General features: G+C 40.6%; 1 protein-coding gene across 6 annotated transcripts in view; it reads right to left on the bottom strand.

The window, feature by feature from the left end:
• Positions 1-376: 376 nt before the first annotated feature.
• The window catches only part of Amph (amphiphysin), a 209664-nt gene continuing 192138 nt past the window's right edge, over positions 377-17902 (bottom strand). For all 6 annotated transcript variants that reach the window (XM_085699261.2, XM_085699258.2, XM_085699259.2 and 3 more), the window contains 4 exons: positions 11079-11285; positions 9975-10226; positions 6963-7064; positions 377-1574 (listed from right to left, as the gene is read on the bottom strand). In XM_085699261.2, coding sequence (XP_085555387.2) covers positions 1467-1574; positions 6963-7064; positions 9975-10226; positions 11079-11285 — 669 coding nt within the window. In that variant the 3' untranslated portion in view covers positions 377-1466. The remainder of the gene's footprint in view (positions 1575-6962; positions 7065-9974; positions 10227-11078; positions 11286-17902) is intronic.

Here is a 17902-nt window from a genome sequence, read left to right as displayed (position 1 = left end):
TTATGTACTCACACACATAAAAATGCCAGAAAGAAAAGTGAGCAAAAATGAAGCTGTCGTGAGGCTGAGTATGAGCCATACGGTTGTCAGTGAGTCACAGACTGAGTGTCCACAGCCAGCAACACAAGGGAGGCCTCCCCACAGCTGTTATTTGCGCTCTAGTAATTGCCGGTCCCCAGGAAGCACCGAGTGACCGGCAATGACTGTGATGGAGAGATGGTGAAGTAAGGCAGCGCCATGGAGCACAACCCAGAGGTGGAACAAGCGCACGTCTGCACAAATAACAACTGCAGTCGAAATTGTTTCAAGTAGCATGTCCAACTGGAACAAGATTTCAAAAAGGGGGAAGAAAAACACTCATGAAAAAGAATCAGTGTAACTTGGAGATTGCCAAAGGTTTATTTGGAACGACACAGCACTGAGAACAAAACGGTTACAGATGGTTTGTGATACAGCATATATCACCTCCTTCACTTTAGAATGCTCTGTGGAGACGAGTTGCATAAAGATAACGTGGAAGGTATATAGGAGCTTTTGTAAATAGGGTCTTTTTGCCCCTTCATCCATCCAATTGCATAAAGGCAGAAGTGAAGACTGCGCCGTTGCTGGCCCAGATCTGATTTTTATAGGGCCCCAGCAGCTGAGCAGCTACACCGCCAGGCCCTGCTCTCTCCAAAGGGGCAGCAGCATGGGCGTGCTATCTGGCATTTCACCCTGAAAACGGCACACAACACACACAGACACTGTCAACTGTTTTGGCAATGGGATGAGTGGTTTTGCCCTGGAGGCAAAACTGCAGCTGTAACGCCAGACGGAATAAGAGCAATGCGTGTATCAATGACACAGGCGAAGAGCTACGGTGGAGGGGGGGAGGGGGGAGGAGTCAGCTATGCATATGTAGCCATCTGCATATACATAGGTCCAGCAGGCATGGGAATCAGCTTGTGGGACTGTACGTCCATACGTATGTATATAGAGGTGATCGGAAAAGACTGGTAAGAACGTTTGCAGCTGTTGAGTTTTAAACGCAGTAAACTTGAAAGGGAAAGAGAGCCTGTGGCTCACACTGGGCAAGGGAGCACGATGATGTCTCACTACAGGATAACTCATTACATCTGCAGGGCAGCCACTCGACATCACACACTTGATGCAAAGAAGTCGGAGTCTGGTCTGGAAAAAGCTACTTTAGACTTGGAGGAGGGGAATCAAGTTACCAGTGTCCACAGTTAGACGAAGCACACACAGACCTCTATTGAACACGGGGAACAAAGTAAGGACTTGCTCCGTAATTTGCTATTTTCCCCTCTTCTTAAGGTTTTTGCATACATGCTCTGTTGATCTGTCTTCCCAAGCCCCATCTGGCACCAGTCTGTCAATCACTATGAGGGTAGTAGCAAGAGTGAACTCCTCCGCATTTCATGAAGGTTTAACAACCTAGTCATGTGACTCTTGAAACATCTGCAGCCCTACTCCAGACGCCGGGTGAAGTTCTCTGGAAAGAGGCCTTTGTAAGTGGCCAGGTCTCTGTATTGAAGCCAGTCTGACTCCTTCACCCCCACCAACCAGCCTGCATCCTGCAAAACAAGAACAGGGTTTCAGAGCACAGAAAATTCCGGGGCACAATCATGGTGCCAAGAGCTTTCATAATAACCCATTGCCTCAGGATGCAACACTTCCATAAAAAAAATACTGTAAAATCTAGAAGTTGGCAAAATAATGAAAACATAATTCATTATATATTTATGTACATAGTTAAATTAAGGCTAATTTTAACATTCTAATTTCTTATAGGGCATATTTGACTATCATTACGTGAGTTGTAAGTTGCTAAGGAAAAGGGATTTCACATGAAAACATGGTATTCAAGGAACACAACCAATTGTCTTGTGTTTCACAGTAGACGAGAATTGAGGAACCAATCCTTGGTGCCAAGCAGGGTCAAACATTTTAAAGTTGTTAGGTTAGAATATAATGCTGACGTGGCCACCAAATGTCTGGTGTTGCATCCTGAGCCACTTTCTTACAGGAAAGAATTCTCCCAAGGCTCATACCACGTAGCCCCAACAAAGCCCCATATACAGGACTCATAGCTACTGGATGCTGTACCAGTGCTGCCTGCTGCTGCTGCTGTCGCTGATGCCTGATGCTGTTTCACATCCACGTGAGTTATAGGGAATTTGATGTTGTGGTATTCTTGCTGGAGATACGCGTTCTTTCTAAATGAACTCTGTTTCTCTGATTGGTGCCATCATGCGAATAAAGACAACTGGCCATAGCAAAGTTGGAGAATTCATGCTTAGACGGCCAGTGACAGAATGGGAGACAATTGCACTTACTGGGAATTGCAAGCTGCCTTTGGCCTCCAGAGAAAAAGGGACAGGGAAGGATACGTACTATGTGGACAGGAGTGGGAAGCGGCTATCTTTATTATGTTAACCAGGGCAGGAAAGAGAGCCCACTTACAATGAGGGATGGCCAGATTTAATCCGAAGCCATCCTCCATGAAGTGCAAGAACATCTGATAAAAAGAGGTCTCAAAAATTAAATAGACCACTGGATATATTCCCTTTGATATCATCTGAGACGATAAAGTGATGCTTCCAGGTAGACGAGAAATATGAGCATGTAGACAGACCAATTTTTGAAGAGAGAAAATAAACCCACAAACATAACAGAGGGAAAAAAATGTCCCAATAAACTGACTGATAATACTCTCATTGATGAGGAACGGCGCCCTCCTCAAAATTATGATGTCACATATGTGAAGGACAAAGTTATACCTAATGTAAGAGATGATAACCAAGCATTTCCCAAGCCTCAGTATGCATATGAAAGGTCAGGTTCCCTCCCACATGCCTATATTGAATTTTATTTACAGTGAGTCGGAACCTAATGAGGCCAAATAGAGCTGGGCATTTTTAAATTGTTTCACTAGAGAACAGAAAGATAAGAAGCAACACCCACAAACCTGTAATGAAGATACATTCTAACACATCACTCAGAAATACAACGACAACTGTAACATAAAGGGTATTAGGCAGTATAAATCTTTAACTCAGGGAAATTAAATTTTAACTACAGAAAATAGAATTTCCAGTTTTGGCTATGGTGGAACAGCTTGTATTGGATAAATGCTTTTACATAGAGTAAACGTTCAGGTAACTATGTATATGGTGTGTGGCTATATGAATCTATACATAGGCAAATGCTTGTTGGAAAATATAATTATGAAATATAAGAGGCTTATATATAGCGAATTGGGTATAAATCATGTGCGGAACTAGTTGATGGCACCAAGAGTGACAAAAAGCAAGCAGAGAACGGAGATTATTTAACCCTTGGATGTAGGGAATCACTGTGGGTGAAGACAGGCTAAGACAGCTCTCCCCAAGGACTGGCCTCTTTCTGCATACTGTAGGGTTATAGAATTTAAGGCCACAAGAGCTACCTCATACTAATGGGCAGGGAAACTCTTGGAGGAAGGAAGTCCCCAAGTACTCAGAGACATTTTCCTTAAATCCTGGGCTACATCTATAAATGAGACGTCAAGAACTAGGGGACAAACAATAGCAAAATGGTTGAGAACTACAAAGAGAGTTTTAGCACTATCAAGAAAGGGGGAATTTGGTGTTACTATCCTGAGTAACGCTGGAGAGTTGGCTCAGTGGTTAAGAGTGTGAACACTTGCATGCACCAGAGTTCAGTTCCAAGCACCTGAATTGGTTCTTAGCACCCACATCAGATAGCTGAGAATCATCAATAACTCCAGTCTAGAGCATCTAACACCCAGCCTACCTAGGCACCTTCCTCATGTGCACAGATTCACACACAGTCACATGTGCACACATAAAGTTTACAACAAAAATAAGTCAAGAAATAATGCTTACCAAGTGATGAGAATGGATAAAATACTACACTAGAGCTTCCTATAGATAATTACCCTAAAAATACCTTATGGTTGAGAGGTAGGAATATTGTCTTAGGGCTAAGAATTTATAAAAAGCCTATCGTTACACACTCTAAGAAAATATGAAACCATCTCCAACAATTTAGGTTAATAAGTTAGTAATTAAAGTGACTACTGAAACAAAAAAAATAGGTATAGAAAACAAAATCCAGCTCTCTACAATGTACTCTACTCTTAATGTGTCTAATGTCAATAGAAATGTTACCAGACACAAGGACAAAATCAGGAAAACATGCCCCACAGATAAAGGCAATGGGTAGATATATGTTCTGGTGTCATACAATTTTTGAATTATCAGTTAAAAATACAAATAAATTATACATTTGTTTAAGTATCTAAGTTGGAAGACAGTTATTTTGAGACAATATGTGTGAAATCTTAACAAGAAAATGGAAACTAAATTAAAAGACCAGGAAGAAATCATAGAACTGTGTAATGTGATGCTGGAATTGGGATAGCCACTACATAAACTTCACAAACACAGAGCAGCAAAGGATAGTCTTATAAAGCCCCTAATCTGATTACCATAGTGGAATGTAGATTGATTAAAAGAGAACAGACTCTTAGGTATCAGCCTTGAACATACTATAATTAGGAATTCAGAAACAGAGAAGAAAAAGAAGGGGGTAGGGAAAATTAAAGAAATAGTACCTATAGTTTTCCATATAACAGAAAATAAAATGGCATGAGTCAAAGAAGCAAATTGAATTCCAAGTATGAAAACACACATGCATGCACACACACATCACTCCAGCACATTATAGATAAACTCATCAGTTTGACCACGAATACCAAAAAAGTTTCTGTTACACTGTTTATAGATAAGTCATACTAACCAAACAACAGCCGAGTTCTAATTATTAATAATGAAGACTACAAAACAACATGTTGTAGAGCTGAGACAAAAAAAAAAGTCAGCTCAAAATTCTCTCCCTAGTGAGAAAGCTTTTAAACTGAATAGAAATGAAGACACGTGCAAAGGATTTGCTGTCATCAGGTCAGCATTACAAGAACTGCGAAAGAAAAAGAAATTAGCCAGAAAGAAATCAGGATACTCACACTTACAGAAATAGTAAATATACTGAGACTTACTTCTTTAAGAAGATAAATTACAGTTAGTGCAAAAATAACTAAATTTATATAATTATATATGTATATATATATATATTTGTGTGATGGATAATTTCAATTGTCAACTTGTTGGGATTAGTGCTCAAGTTATTAATATGACACATTATTTGTTGTGCTCATGAGAACTGTTTTTCCTAAAGAGCAATGCCTTAATGGAGAGTAGTAACCACATTGCGAGGGGCACAATCCCATGGACAGGACTCCCAGAGTAAAAAGAAAAAGAAGAGTAAACTGGATCACCAGTGGGATTCTCTTCATTCTGCTTCTTATTCTGATGAGATATGAGGAGGTTGGGAGAGCCCAGCTCCATAGTCCCACCAAAATGGAGATGCCTGCTGCTGTGCCTTCTCTGCCACAGCGAACGTTACCTCCTCAAACCAAGACCCCAAATAAGTCAATTTCTCTCTTAAGTTGCTTGTTGTCTGGTACTTGGTCACAGAGATGAGGAAACAAACATAGGAGATTAATGCTGTGGGGTGGGCTTGTGGCTGTGGCTACCTGGTCATGTGGTTTGTGGACATTGGGAACTGTTTTGTGGAAGAGCTTGGGACCCATGGGCAAGAAGAGACCTCGAATGCTGTATGAACAGCCTAATGGGCTATTCTGATGGGGCTGTGGAAATTTTGGATGCTGACAGAATGCAGAAGGAAAAAAGAGACTGTGCCCACGAGGTTGCAGTGAGGAAGAAGGACTCTACCAGAGACCACTCGTGTTTTCTTCTGCCAAAGAACAAGGCTGTGTTTTGCCTGTGTCCTAAAGTATGAGTGACATTGAACTAAACATTAAAAAGTAATGGGCTAAGCTGTTTGGCAGAGGACATTTCAGGACAGCACAACATCCAGGCTGCAGTATGGTAATACCCAAGGTTAATGCATTGACTTACACTTACAGTTTAACAGAACAGAAAGATCTAGAAAATGTGCAGTTTAAGGCAAAGAGCTTAAATCAGTTATGGCCAAAGAAATATAGTTGTTAAAAATATTTGCATGATGAATGTAAAAATCAGAACTTTGTACTGGGAAAGTAGGAAAGCCATACAACTCCAACCACCGAAGACTCCAACTTGTAAAAATGCAAACTTATTATTTGAAATAGAATAATTGGATGAAGACCGCATCCAGGGCATCCTGGTGGAGTAGGACCACTCAGTGCAGTTGTTCCCCAGGCCCAGGTGCCACACATGGGCATTTGGTGTTGAGTCTGCTGGGATTCTGCCTGACTGTGGTCCAGCATTTCTTTGATCTTCTATTCCTTCCTTCTGGGGATGTTTACACTGTGCTGTTATATACTGGAAGTATGCAGTTAGAGACTATTCTAAGCTACATAGTAAAATCCATTCTCAACACACACACAATCATCTGGGTAAGAGATACATTTACCAATTGAGGTATAATTTAAATGTCGTGCTGTCCAGTGGCAGAGCTGTAAAGCTCAATAAGGTATAAAAAGGCTATATAGGCATCACCTCACCATGATCTGAAACAGTTCACCTTCCCGATAATATTTTCCCAGGCTCTTTTCATGGGTAGCCACACCATACAAGGCAACCATTTCTGAGAGGGATGTTCAGTTCATGCACAGTGTCAGCATTTCCTGAAACCTGATGTTACAAGTACAGTATCCCTAGCAAGAAATCTTGAGACAAGAAAGGGCCATCTTATCTAACTGGACAGAAAGGAACTGTCAATGACATCATGAAAAGGGATCCTGAAAGCCAACTGATGGAGTGCCGAGTGAGCAAATCCTTAGGGACTTTTCAGAATGGGTTCACAGCATCTTAGAAAACAGAGATGCTGCAGGAAGCCACTTGTCCAACTGGCCCTCAAAAGACCAATGTGGCACACCTTCCAGTCTTACACATTACCTGGTCAGCTTCTGAGTCTGAGGGGACCACGAGCACCACATCACCCCTCTGCAGGTTCAGTTCATCAGAATTAGCTGCCTCAAAATCATGCAGGGTTTCCACCTGCAAAACATTGAAAGGATTGGTTAATTTCGGAAAGAAGCTGAGTGTGGTTGCTCTACCTGCAACCCGGCACCCAGGAGTCTGAGGCAGGACTATAGCCATGACTTCAGAGCCATCTGGGGCTAACTAGTGAGCTCTGGACCAGGAATGGAGTACACAGTGAGACCATGCCGCAAAATAAAGAGAAAGAGCAAAAGAAAAGGAAGGAAGGGAAGGGCGATGTCATGTTTCCTAATAAAATTACACAGACATGGCTAGAAGCGTTCTCTAAGTACATAAAGGATGGAGATACATATTGCAATTCTGCTGTGGATGGGATATGGTCTGCAGCAGAGCTTTATTTGTGTGTGTATGTTGGAGTGGGGGGGAGGCTTGGTTCTCAGCGGGGTGGTGAGAGGCTCGGGAAACAATAAGATAAGGAATGTAGTAGAACATCACCAGGGCGATGTTCTCAAGGGAAATAGTGGATCTCTCAAAAGACCCTGGTTATTCTGCAAGATTATGAGAGTGTGAGATTTTTCACGCTCCAGTTTCCTGTGTCTATTTCCTCAATACCCTTGCTTCTTAATGACTCACATGAGGCCATTCATGTCTACTTACTAATTCAATGCACTATGTAATAACTAAAAGTACTATATTAAATTTTAACTAGTTAATTTTTGTTAGCTATTTTATATATTTAATTTTGCTAGATTTACTATATTTTGTTAGATATTTAATCATCAGTTAGATATATTATCACTGATGATTGTTTAAATTGAGCTAAATATGTCAAGCTAAAGAACTGTTATGTAAAATAACAAAAAGACAGGCAAACTGCCACTTGAATGTTATCTAAGAATTACTCTTTAATTAAACAAATGGCTTTTTAAAAATAAATTTTTACTCTTTTCTGTCCTACCACTTTATACCACAGCAGTTGTTTTGCCTTTGCACTGTTGAAAACCTTTTTTAAAATTTATATTATGGAAAAAAAGTAAAAAGACTAACACATTGAATACACATTTCTCACTTGAAGGATTATATAGTCCTGACCAGTTTTATGTCTTCCATATTGGTTCCTTGCAAACACCTGCACACTCAAGATGAAGCAGCTTGCTTTTAAAATATGTATTTCATGTGTAGAATAAAAATTATTAGAGCTAGAACTGAGTCATCCAAAGTGAAAATCTGCAGTGAGAACTGCTGTCCAGAACAGGACTGTGATGTGCACCTTGGGTCACGCTGTAGTGATTGGTCACGCTAAAGATGGGTCCCCCATGCTCCAGCCTTACCTGGCACAAATTTCCTTCATATGTACAGCTTAAACAAATAAGCGTGCTTCTAGCCCTAATTTTAACACATATGTTCAAATATTCTGCTCCAAATTAATCTATTCATAAATCTATTATACCTGCACCCACTTACATTGGCAAGGTGGTAGTTTCCTTCTAAAGGAAGGACAGAGAGAATGTATAGAGATATTCAATCCCATTCTAATGAACACAATTATATGTATATATAAATACATATATTATATATAATTTATAAATATATTATATATAATTATTATATATAATATATTTATATCATATATTTATTTATATATATAATTGTGTTCATAAAAATGAAATACATATATATTAAATATATTAATATATATATTAAAGAAAAATAGGTATCCAGGCATGGTGGTCTGTACCTATCACCCATATATCTGGGAGGCTAAAGCAGATGATAACAAAGTTAAGGCCTACCTATACAACTTAGCAAGACCTTGTATAAAATGAAAAAGTACAAAAGTATATAGCAAGTAGCTGAGGGCTTACTTAGCATGCACTAAGTTCTGAGTTTCCTCTCAGTACCAAAATCAAAACCAAACCAAACAAAAAACAACCAAAAACAAAGGCTACATTTTGAAATATAGTATCAAATTATACAATGCTTACAATTTCTAGTCAAATTTTTCTGGGGTAATTATCTACCACTAATACTGTAAGCTGTAAGTGGGGTTTCTAGGCAATCACAGTTGTGTTGTTTTGCTTGACTAGTAAGGGGGTAGTTTATGATGGTCTCTGGTTATAAAAACTTTCTTCCTAGGAAGGCAGGCTTGCTTGTTTTGTCCTTTTCACAGAAGGCCCTTAGTGTCTTTAGGTACTTGTTTTTGGACTATTGGTTGGCTCCTTGATGTGGGATTCCCTTCTGTAGAAAATAAATATGTTTTATTACCATTGGTTAATAAAGAAGCTGCTTTGGCCTATGGCAGGGCAGAATATAGGTAGGCAGGAAAACTAAACTGAATGCAGGGAGAAAGAAGGCAGAGTCAGGCAGATGCCATGTAGTTGCCAAAGGAGAAAGATGCCAGAACCTTAGCAGTAAGCCACAGCCCTGTGGCAATACACAGATGAAAATGGGTTAATTTAAGATGTAAGAGCTAGCTAGAAATATGCCTGAACCATTGACCAAACAGTGCTGCAATTAAAAAAGTTTTGTGTAATTGTTCAGGTCAGGAAACAAAAAAGCAGCCTCTGAATACCGCCCCTTGATCTGCACTTGGATTGGAGGACTATTTCCAGCCTGCTTGGCAACTCCTTAAAGAACTGGAGCACAGTTGACTTCAAAGGCCTGATCTGAGCCAGCTGGACAGACTCAGCTCTAAAAGAAGCCTGGAAGGCATCAGTTCACCTACATCCCTGGGGTAGGTCATACACCTTTTAACTATTCTATTTTGAAATATGAAGGATATTAATGTAGTGCATGCTTGCCTAAAACAAGGGCATGTTGCCATTTTCCTTTCCCAGGCAGGTCAGGGTGAAAGGAAAGCAGATTTGAGAAAGAACACACAATGCAAATAGCCTACTGAGAAACTACAAAGTGGTGTAAAGGGAACTCAAAGAAACGACAATGACCCTGATGTGACAATACAAAGACCTTGTAGAGAAAGCCAGGAGGCACGTCCTGAGCAGCATCCTCTGCAGACACTGAGGAATCCCCAACACCTCCTGGTGCAGCCATAGCTGCCTGAGAATCCAGAGGTGTGGCCTCTGCAACCAGTTCCTGCGTCTCACCAGCCTGGCCCTGAGGAGCCACATCCTCGGTGGCACCCACAGTGGTTTCATGGTGTTCTCCTTCCCCTTCATGGTTGGAGGCTGGCTCGATGACAACAGAAGGAATGACCTTCTCCTGGTGGGCAGAGAAGCGGATATTGTCACAGCCTGGGAAACAGCAGGTGTGTTTGCTCGCGGGCCGGTATCTTTCCCCAACCACCTACTCTTTCTCTACCCACTAACTCACAGCTCCAAGCATTAAGTTTGCAGACATTGGGCCTCTGCCCTACATTTGTCCCGACTTTCTCACTGTCTCTCCTGAGTACTGAAGCTTTAATGGGAAGCCTATAAAGATCCTTGAGCAGTCACACTGCCTGGAAAATGGGGGGAGGGGAGCTTCTATGAGCAATCCAGAGTGGCAGGGGCTGTAAGGGGATAGGGTCTGCCCTGAAGGGGCAGAAATACAAGGGAGGACTCCAAGTTCTACACTCAGACTTTGCAATGACTGTCCATGGTTGTCCAAGTCATGGGGCTGGGGATTTGTTGTCTTTGATCACTGCAGGGGGACAGGAAGAGTTATGACCAACTTTAATTTGATGTGTGCGTTCATCTGACTATTTCCTTAAAAAGTGGGTTGGCTTTGGTGGAAGACTGATGGGGGTTCTGAGATACTCTACTAATAGTAAACACGAAGCACTGATAATTGTAAGTCAACCTCCCTGCTCATATTGAGTCCCTACCAAGGCTGGCCCTGAGCTAAGCCTTTGGGGGTCTTTCTTCGCTATTTCATCACCCTCTACCTTCCTCTTCCCGCCGAGTTTCCTCATCAGCTGCACCTCATTTCTCCCCTCTATCGTGACTGCAGCTTCCCTTCCCCCTTTCTGGGCTTCAGTCATCAGGAGCAGAAGTCCATTCCACACAGAGAGAGCTACCCCCCAGGCCTGCAGACACCATCTATGTCATCAGCAGTTCCTCAGGAAACCCTTACCTGGGGAGCAGCCACTTCAGTCTCTGCTGGTGGAGGGCTCTCGCTGCTTGTAACCTCAGTGCCCTCAGCATCGACTTTGGTCCCATCGAGACTTTCTCCTCCTGCAGCAGGGAGTGCTGCCTTCTCTGCCTCTGCTTCCTCCACTGGGACCCCATCAGTGGGCACTGTAGTTCCCACAGTCTCGTCGGCATCAGTTCCCGGAGGAATCTAGAAGGTAGAGAGCAGTTACTAGGCCTGTGTCTCCAGAGTCTCCGCAAGGCCTCAGCAACACTCCAGCATTCTTCTCCTGTTAAGATCATCAGCTCTGAGCTGCTTGCATGGACAGGATCCCAGGAGTCAGGGGCAGCAGAAGCTTCTGTAATCAGAGCTCACTTTTCCCAGAGCATCCAATGATACGGATTCTGCATCCCTTGGCTTCACCCTCAATCAGGTATGATGGATGGCATTGGAGGAGGTGACATACGCCATTCTTTAGAGACTGGTAGCAAACAGTGGATGGATCTTGCTCTACAGGTTATTCTTTTTTGTTTCATGAAAACAGACATCAGTGCATTAAGGTTTAGGGAACCCCTGTATTATAACACTGAAGGGACCTGGGTTTCTGTGAGACCTGGCACATGGAGAAGGACCATGTAGGATGATGTCCCATCACACAGTGAGAATCAGAATGGCTGCCCTCCACATCTGCATGGAGAAGGCTTCAAGGCCTTCTCCATGTTCAGGGAAAAGGAACGATGGTGGGTTTTCTCCAAAAGAATGTTAAGAAGATAATGGGAAAGTTTTGAAATCGAATATGCATCAGCAATGTAAAAATATCTATGGAGCCATCTGCTCACTAAAAAAATGTAACAATCAGATTTGGGGTCTTTACTAAATCCAAAAAGTTTTCAGTAGTACGTAAAATATGAGATGATGAAATAAAAGGAGTACCACAGGTTTTAAATTTGGACAAATTGGGTTTAGTGTCTAATTCTTTAAGAGGGTTCTAATAATCAGTATGGCAGACCGATTTGACAAGGTAGAATAAAAAAAGACTATCAAGAAAGAACTTTCAGACTGATTCTATACAGTATACCCAGACACATTTTCCAAACACTGATGTTGCTCTCTGATGGGTTAGCGTCAGCTGGTGCTCTCCCTTACTGGATTAGTCCTGTGTTCTCAGTATTGTTAGTGAAGCCATACTCTTGCAAGCATTAGCTCTCCAGCCTGGAGTGGGTGATGGAGAACAGCTCTCAGTGGGCATCACAAATGGGGTAAGGGAATGTGACCTCACACAGGCACTCAGCATGGTATTCTCCAGGACCTCTCTTCAGCCCCAAAGTCATACCTACTATATTACTTAAAATAATCTTCTATGTGCTACACTGGTGAGAAATGCTGACTGGATGGGCAAATATTGCCAGTAGGAGTGGGATTTGTGCTTCTGTATGTTCCAGGCGGTCCCTTGGCAATCAGTTGTGGTGTAATGCTACCTGAATTGTCATTAATACTGACTCAACCTGGCTGTCCTTGGAGCCATATGTGTGTCTTTTCCCTTGTCTGTATGTTCTTTGTGATTCTTACATATTGCTAACAGATCAGACTATTCCAGGCAGTTGCGGATACAAACAAGACTATTTTTGAATTCTGCTCCGCTATTATTCAAAGCCTTAAAGAAGTAGCTAGTTCTGGGAATTGCCAGAATCATCATTAGGACAATTCCTTGATGATGTGGAACAAAAGGAGTTAATTTTACTAGGAAAAACCTTAGAAGCTTTATGCATTTGCCTGAGAAATATGTGCAATTGTAAACAGAAGGCCTATGAAACCTTTCTTGTGGGAAGAGAAAGACCTAGTCTAAGCTGACAATATCTGAGCCTGAGAATTGAGAAGGGAGGAGAGTTGAAGTTAGTGATATAAAGTAAACTTCAGAAAGATTCAAGACTATGTATTAGAATTTTCCTAGCAGAAAGCTTTCCCAGGGAGATAGTAGCCTTTTTTCTTTCTCACCCAGGCACACAAGGTCACTTAGCTCAAATTAACCAGCCACCTGCAAGCTGATAAAGATGGTCTAGCTCAAGGGCAGTGATCTCTTTGAAGGCAAGAGGAGAGAGTTTGTTTTGTAAAGTGTGAGAAAGCAGAAGTCCTTGTGCCCAAGTCAAAGCATCTTCAAAGATTCCTTTTGTAAACTATTTTATGCTGTTCTTTTCTGTTTTATGATTTGATGATGTATGCCTTTGCCAAGTTCTTTGATTGTAAAAAATATATAAATCCTGCACTGAAGGAAGTAAATCGCAACAGCATGTCTCAACATTGAGAGTGTCTGTGTGTCGCTTTCCTCGCCGTATCCTGATCTCTCCTGTGCCTTCGCCCTGATTCCCTACGGTCTGAGTGGCTCCCCTGAGCCGGTCCGTAGCATCTATGAAGGACTTTTTCTAAATACCATAATTTTACTTTGGGCATAAAAGACAGCTGTAACATTTGATACATATTCATAGAAATTTATGTCTCATATGAGAGACTCCTATTATGAGAATTTGGTTCTTCACAGAAAATGGATAAAGCTGCAAACACAGCCACTTGTCCTGAATTCTTTTATTTTTACTCTGTCATTAAAGTACGTGGACTCAGAAAAGTGACCCTATTGTGTGAACCATAGCTGATACTTAATTGAAATGAATTTAAAATGCTGGTAAATATTGAAATGAGTTCAAAGTTATATGAAGATTTGTGTTTTGGTGAAGGACTGAAAATTCCAACAAAAATAAATTAAAATGTGAGAGAATTGCATCTCTCATTTTAAACAAACAATGATCTTTTTATAAATGTTATTGTCACTGTCGTCAAAAGAAGTATAATTAGCAATAACTTATGAAGGTGTCTTAATTCCAAGAAGAATAACAAGCAATTGTTCAATGATTTTTTTTTTTGTTCATAAAATAAACAGTTTTAGGCTGGGATAGAGCTCGGTGGTACAGTGCTTCCAGCTGAGGCTTTAGTTTCAACTCCAGGTATTGTAAGAAAAAGAAAAAAAAAGAGATGGGATGGAGGAAGGGAGAAAGGGAGAAAGGGAGGGAAGGGAGGGAAAGGATAGATTTTCACTGGGGGTACCAAAGATCCAACAAGTTTTCTTCTATCCTGAGAACTATTGATACAAAAACATGAATACGGTGACACACAGGCTCAAACGCAGAAGGCAAACTATTTAGTTATTTTTTCATTATTTTTACTTTCCATGTATCTGGACAAAAGTCACACCTATGAACAACACAACGATTTTAATAGCTTTGAACAAGATGGACTCTATACACATTCAGGCAGAATGGCAAACCAGCCTACACACACAAACACACGCACATGCACACACTATAGGTGAAAAAGCATATTTTACATTTGCTATTTTATAATATGTACCTCCTCTTATGTAAATTTTACTATGTATATATGTTCTGAGCAGCACATATCATTTGTAATTGGTACTGTCTTAAGTGAATTAATTAATGTGCTTCCTTAGAAGAAAATATGTTACTTTTCTATGGCATATTGATGATATTACCAAGGGTTTATAAAAAAAAAACTTGTGGTTTTTTTTTAAAGATTTATTTTACGTTATTTACTTATGTGTGACTGTGTCTTTATGTGCACATACTTGCAGGCTTCTGTGGAGGCCAGAAAAGGGCATCAGGTCTCCTGATGCAGGAATTACAGGTGAGCATGAGGAACCCAAGAGGGTGACGGAAACTGAAATGAGGTCCCCTGGGGAAACAACAAGCACTCTTAACCACCAGCCAGCTCCCCAGCAGCACCAAAGGTCATCTTCAAGCTCACGTGATGAAAACAGAATCATAAGCTTATAAGTGATTGTTTTCCATGTGTCTGTATCCTATTTTACTACCACAAGATAGACATATCATAGCTTTCTTTGGATAAGTAATTTGAGCAGGCATTGTTGACTGAATCTGCTTGTTCTGGCAGCAAACACTGCCGTGACAACAGCCACCAGCAGGTGGAGACCAGGGACTGTTGTGTGTTGTCTGATCCTCAGAGGCCAGCACCCCAGCTTCAGGGCCTCAGCGATTCATTTCGTCTCTGACACATGAACGGTACCTAACATGTAGGAAAGGGCTGATAAGAATGGTGGCAAATCAACGTCACTCAAACACAGGGATGAACAATGCTGGGAAAGGACGCTAAGGGAACGAGCATTTTTACTCCTGAGGATAAAGTCATGCAGAATGACCCGTTTATTCATGCTTTATGGTCCATGTTGAGAGCAAATTGCAACATATCTTCATAATTTTTTTAGGGTACTTGTGGAGATTTGATATTGCTATGTTTTCGACAGTGTCTTTTGCCCTCTTCATAGTGGTCAGTTTCTGGCTTGGAGCAGATGCTACAATGTCTGTGAAAACTTTGCTGTTCTAGTAACTTCTGACCTTGTTTTGAGAAGGGTAAGTCTAAAGCAGGACTCGCTGGTATTTGCTTGCAGAGTCTTTTAAGCTTTGAATTTAAGATTTAACAAATTTAGATGGTCTTGTCATTAGCTTGTCCATGTGTGATATTTTATTAGTATAAATTTGTTGTGCAAAGTGATGGGTTTCATAGACATTTCCATTCAGGTATAATATTACTTGGACAATATTTGCATATTTGCTTCCTAGTCTCCACCGTCTCCTTTATTCCACTTTCTTCTCCCAAATAGCCTAATTTTTTATTGTATATCTATAAATGACTGAATTTTTTGCACAAATGAACACATATACGAATGACTATATCTATAGCACAAATTGTTACACACACACACACACACACACACACACACACACGAGAGAAAAACGTAGTCTCTCTTCCTGGTTGTGATTTCTTGTGATCTACCCCCAAGGATTCTTTCAATCAGAAAATTTCAATCCAACATAACAAGCTTTTCCCTCAGTCTGTAAATCTCTGTCCAGCATTGAGGATCAGCAATGGTCCAGGAGCTGGATTTTTCCTTTTGATCTTCCAATCAAATCTTCTTACCTTTGCTGTGCTTTTCCTCTGTGCTGGGAGATCCTTGGTCCCTGCTCTTCCCATTACCCATTTGCCTACACAGTTGTCCCTGGTCTTTCCCACTTATTACTCAAATCTTAGCTCTAATATGGCATTTTCTTTTCCCAAAGCCCATTCTTACTCCCTTTTCCTTTGGCTTGCATTGACTTTTTTTCTCTCATCAATGTCATCTTGGATTTCACTTAGAGAAGACAGTTAAAATTTTTATCCCCATATTTTGAATAATATTTTTGCAGCTAGATAAAATGAGATCTTATCTAGTAAACAATCCATTCATTCTTTTGCATTGTTTATGTGCCCTCTGCTGCTTTCAAACTATTTCTATCGTGTTTAGTAACTTAAAGCTAGGTGATGTCTCAGCAGTTCCTGTATGTTAAAAATTTCCTAACATTTTCTTTGTTCCATTTTTCATCCCATCTAGGGACATTCAGATGCCCCTTTGAGGTGAACAGCCAGGAGAGATTATCTTGTTCAGATTGTTATTTTTGTCAACTTGACACAAACTAGACTTATCTAGAAAGAAGAGACTTCAATTGTGAAAATGTTTCCATTAGATTGGTCCACAGGCAAGCCTCTGGGGCATTTTCTTGATTAATGACAGATGTAAGAGTGCCTATCCCACTCTACGTGGTAGTTCTAGGCTATGTAAAAAAATCAGGCTGAGCAAGTAATGGAAAGAAGCGAGTCAGTAAACAGCATTTCTCTGTGCCCTCTGTTTTAGTTCCTGTCTCCATGTTCCTGTCCTCATTGAGTTTCTGCTTTGGCTTCCCTCAATGGTCAATTGTGATTGGGACGCTTAAGCCAAATGAACCCTTTCTTCCCTAGGCTGCTTTTTGTTGTAGTAGTGAATTATCAACGTAGTGATTTATCAAGCTGTAGCATACAATCACCTACTTCAAATCGCCCAAATGTGTGTCAAAGGTGCGCAAGCATGATCCCATGGCACACTGCCAAGGTTGAAAGGGACTACCATACTCAATCATCAACTGCCTTGTAGGCTTGGCAATGACTTCCATTACCTCTACACTTTCACTTAAAGAATAGCCTCCTAGTCAGAACTGAAATTCCTAGAATACAGCACTATAAAAACTTTTATACTTTTTTGTTAAAATTCTCTTTTATCACTAATGTGGAGGACTACAAGAGAAGAACTGATAAAAAGTTAATTTTTGTAACTTTTTAGTGTTTTCAGTTTTCTCATTCCTTCTTAACTTATGCAGTTATTTTATTTATATTATTTCTGGCATAAATGATAAGTGAAGACTATAAGACGTATATATTACATATTTTGGATAAATGACACATTTTGATAATTGCAGGACATTTTATACTTGAGTCAGAATATGACTATATGTCTGCATATAAAGACAATCGGCTGGAAGATCACTGAGCTCTAGCTAGGCTTTCAAGTTCATCCTGATTCTAAAGAACAATAATTCTGATGCACAGATGGGCTTCTCCTGTCAATTTATTTTTATATCTACATCCTGGGTAAGAAACTTGCAATACTGTGAACCAAAAGTCTTCAGGTGCCATCATAGAAGATTATGCTGATTGCATATTGTTCTCTTAACATCTCTATTATAACTTTTCATCATTATTCCTGGAAGTTAACAAAGATATAAAGAGCAAAAGTAACCTGCTCATCCAGTAAACAAAGTTTGGAGTAACCTGACCAAATTCGGTGTTTGTGTCATACTAATCTGTACCCGAGAATATAAACATCTAAATTAGGGAGTTTTGTAGCAATCCTGAGAATTCGGGCACCAGCTACAGAAACTGTGGTGCTAGCT

This window comes from Myodes glareolus, chromosome 14 (assembly GCF_982192425.1).
Source record: "Myodes glareolus chromosome 14, mMyoGla1.1, whole genome shotgun sequence".
In the NCBI taxonomy this organism is placed as follows: Eukaryota; Metazoa; Chordata; class Mammalia; order Rodentia; family Cricetidae; genus Myodes; species Myodes glareolus.
This window is presented reverse-complemented; position numbering and strand designations above follow the sequence as displayed.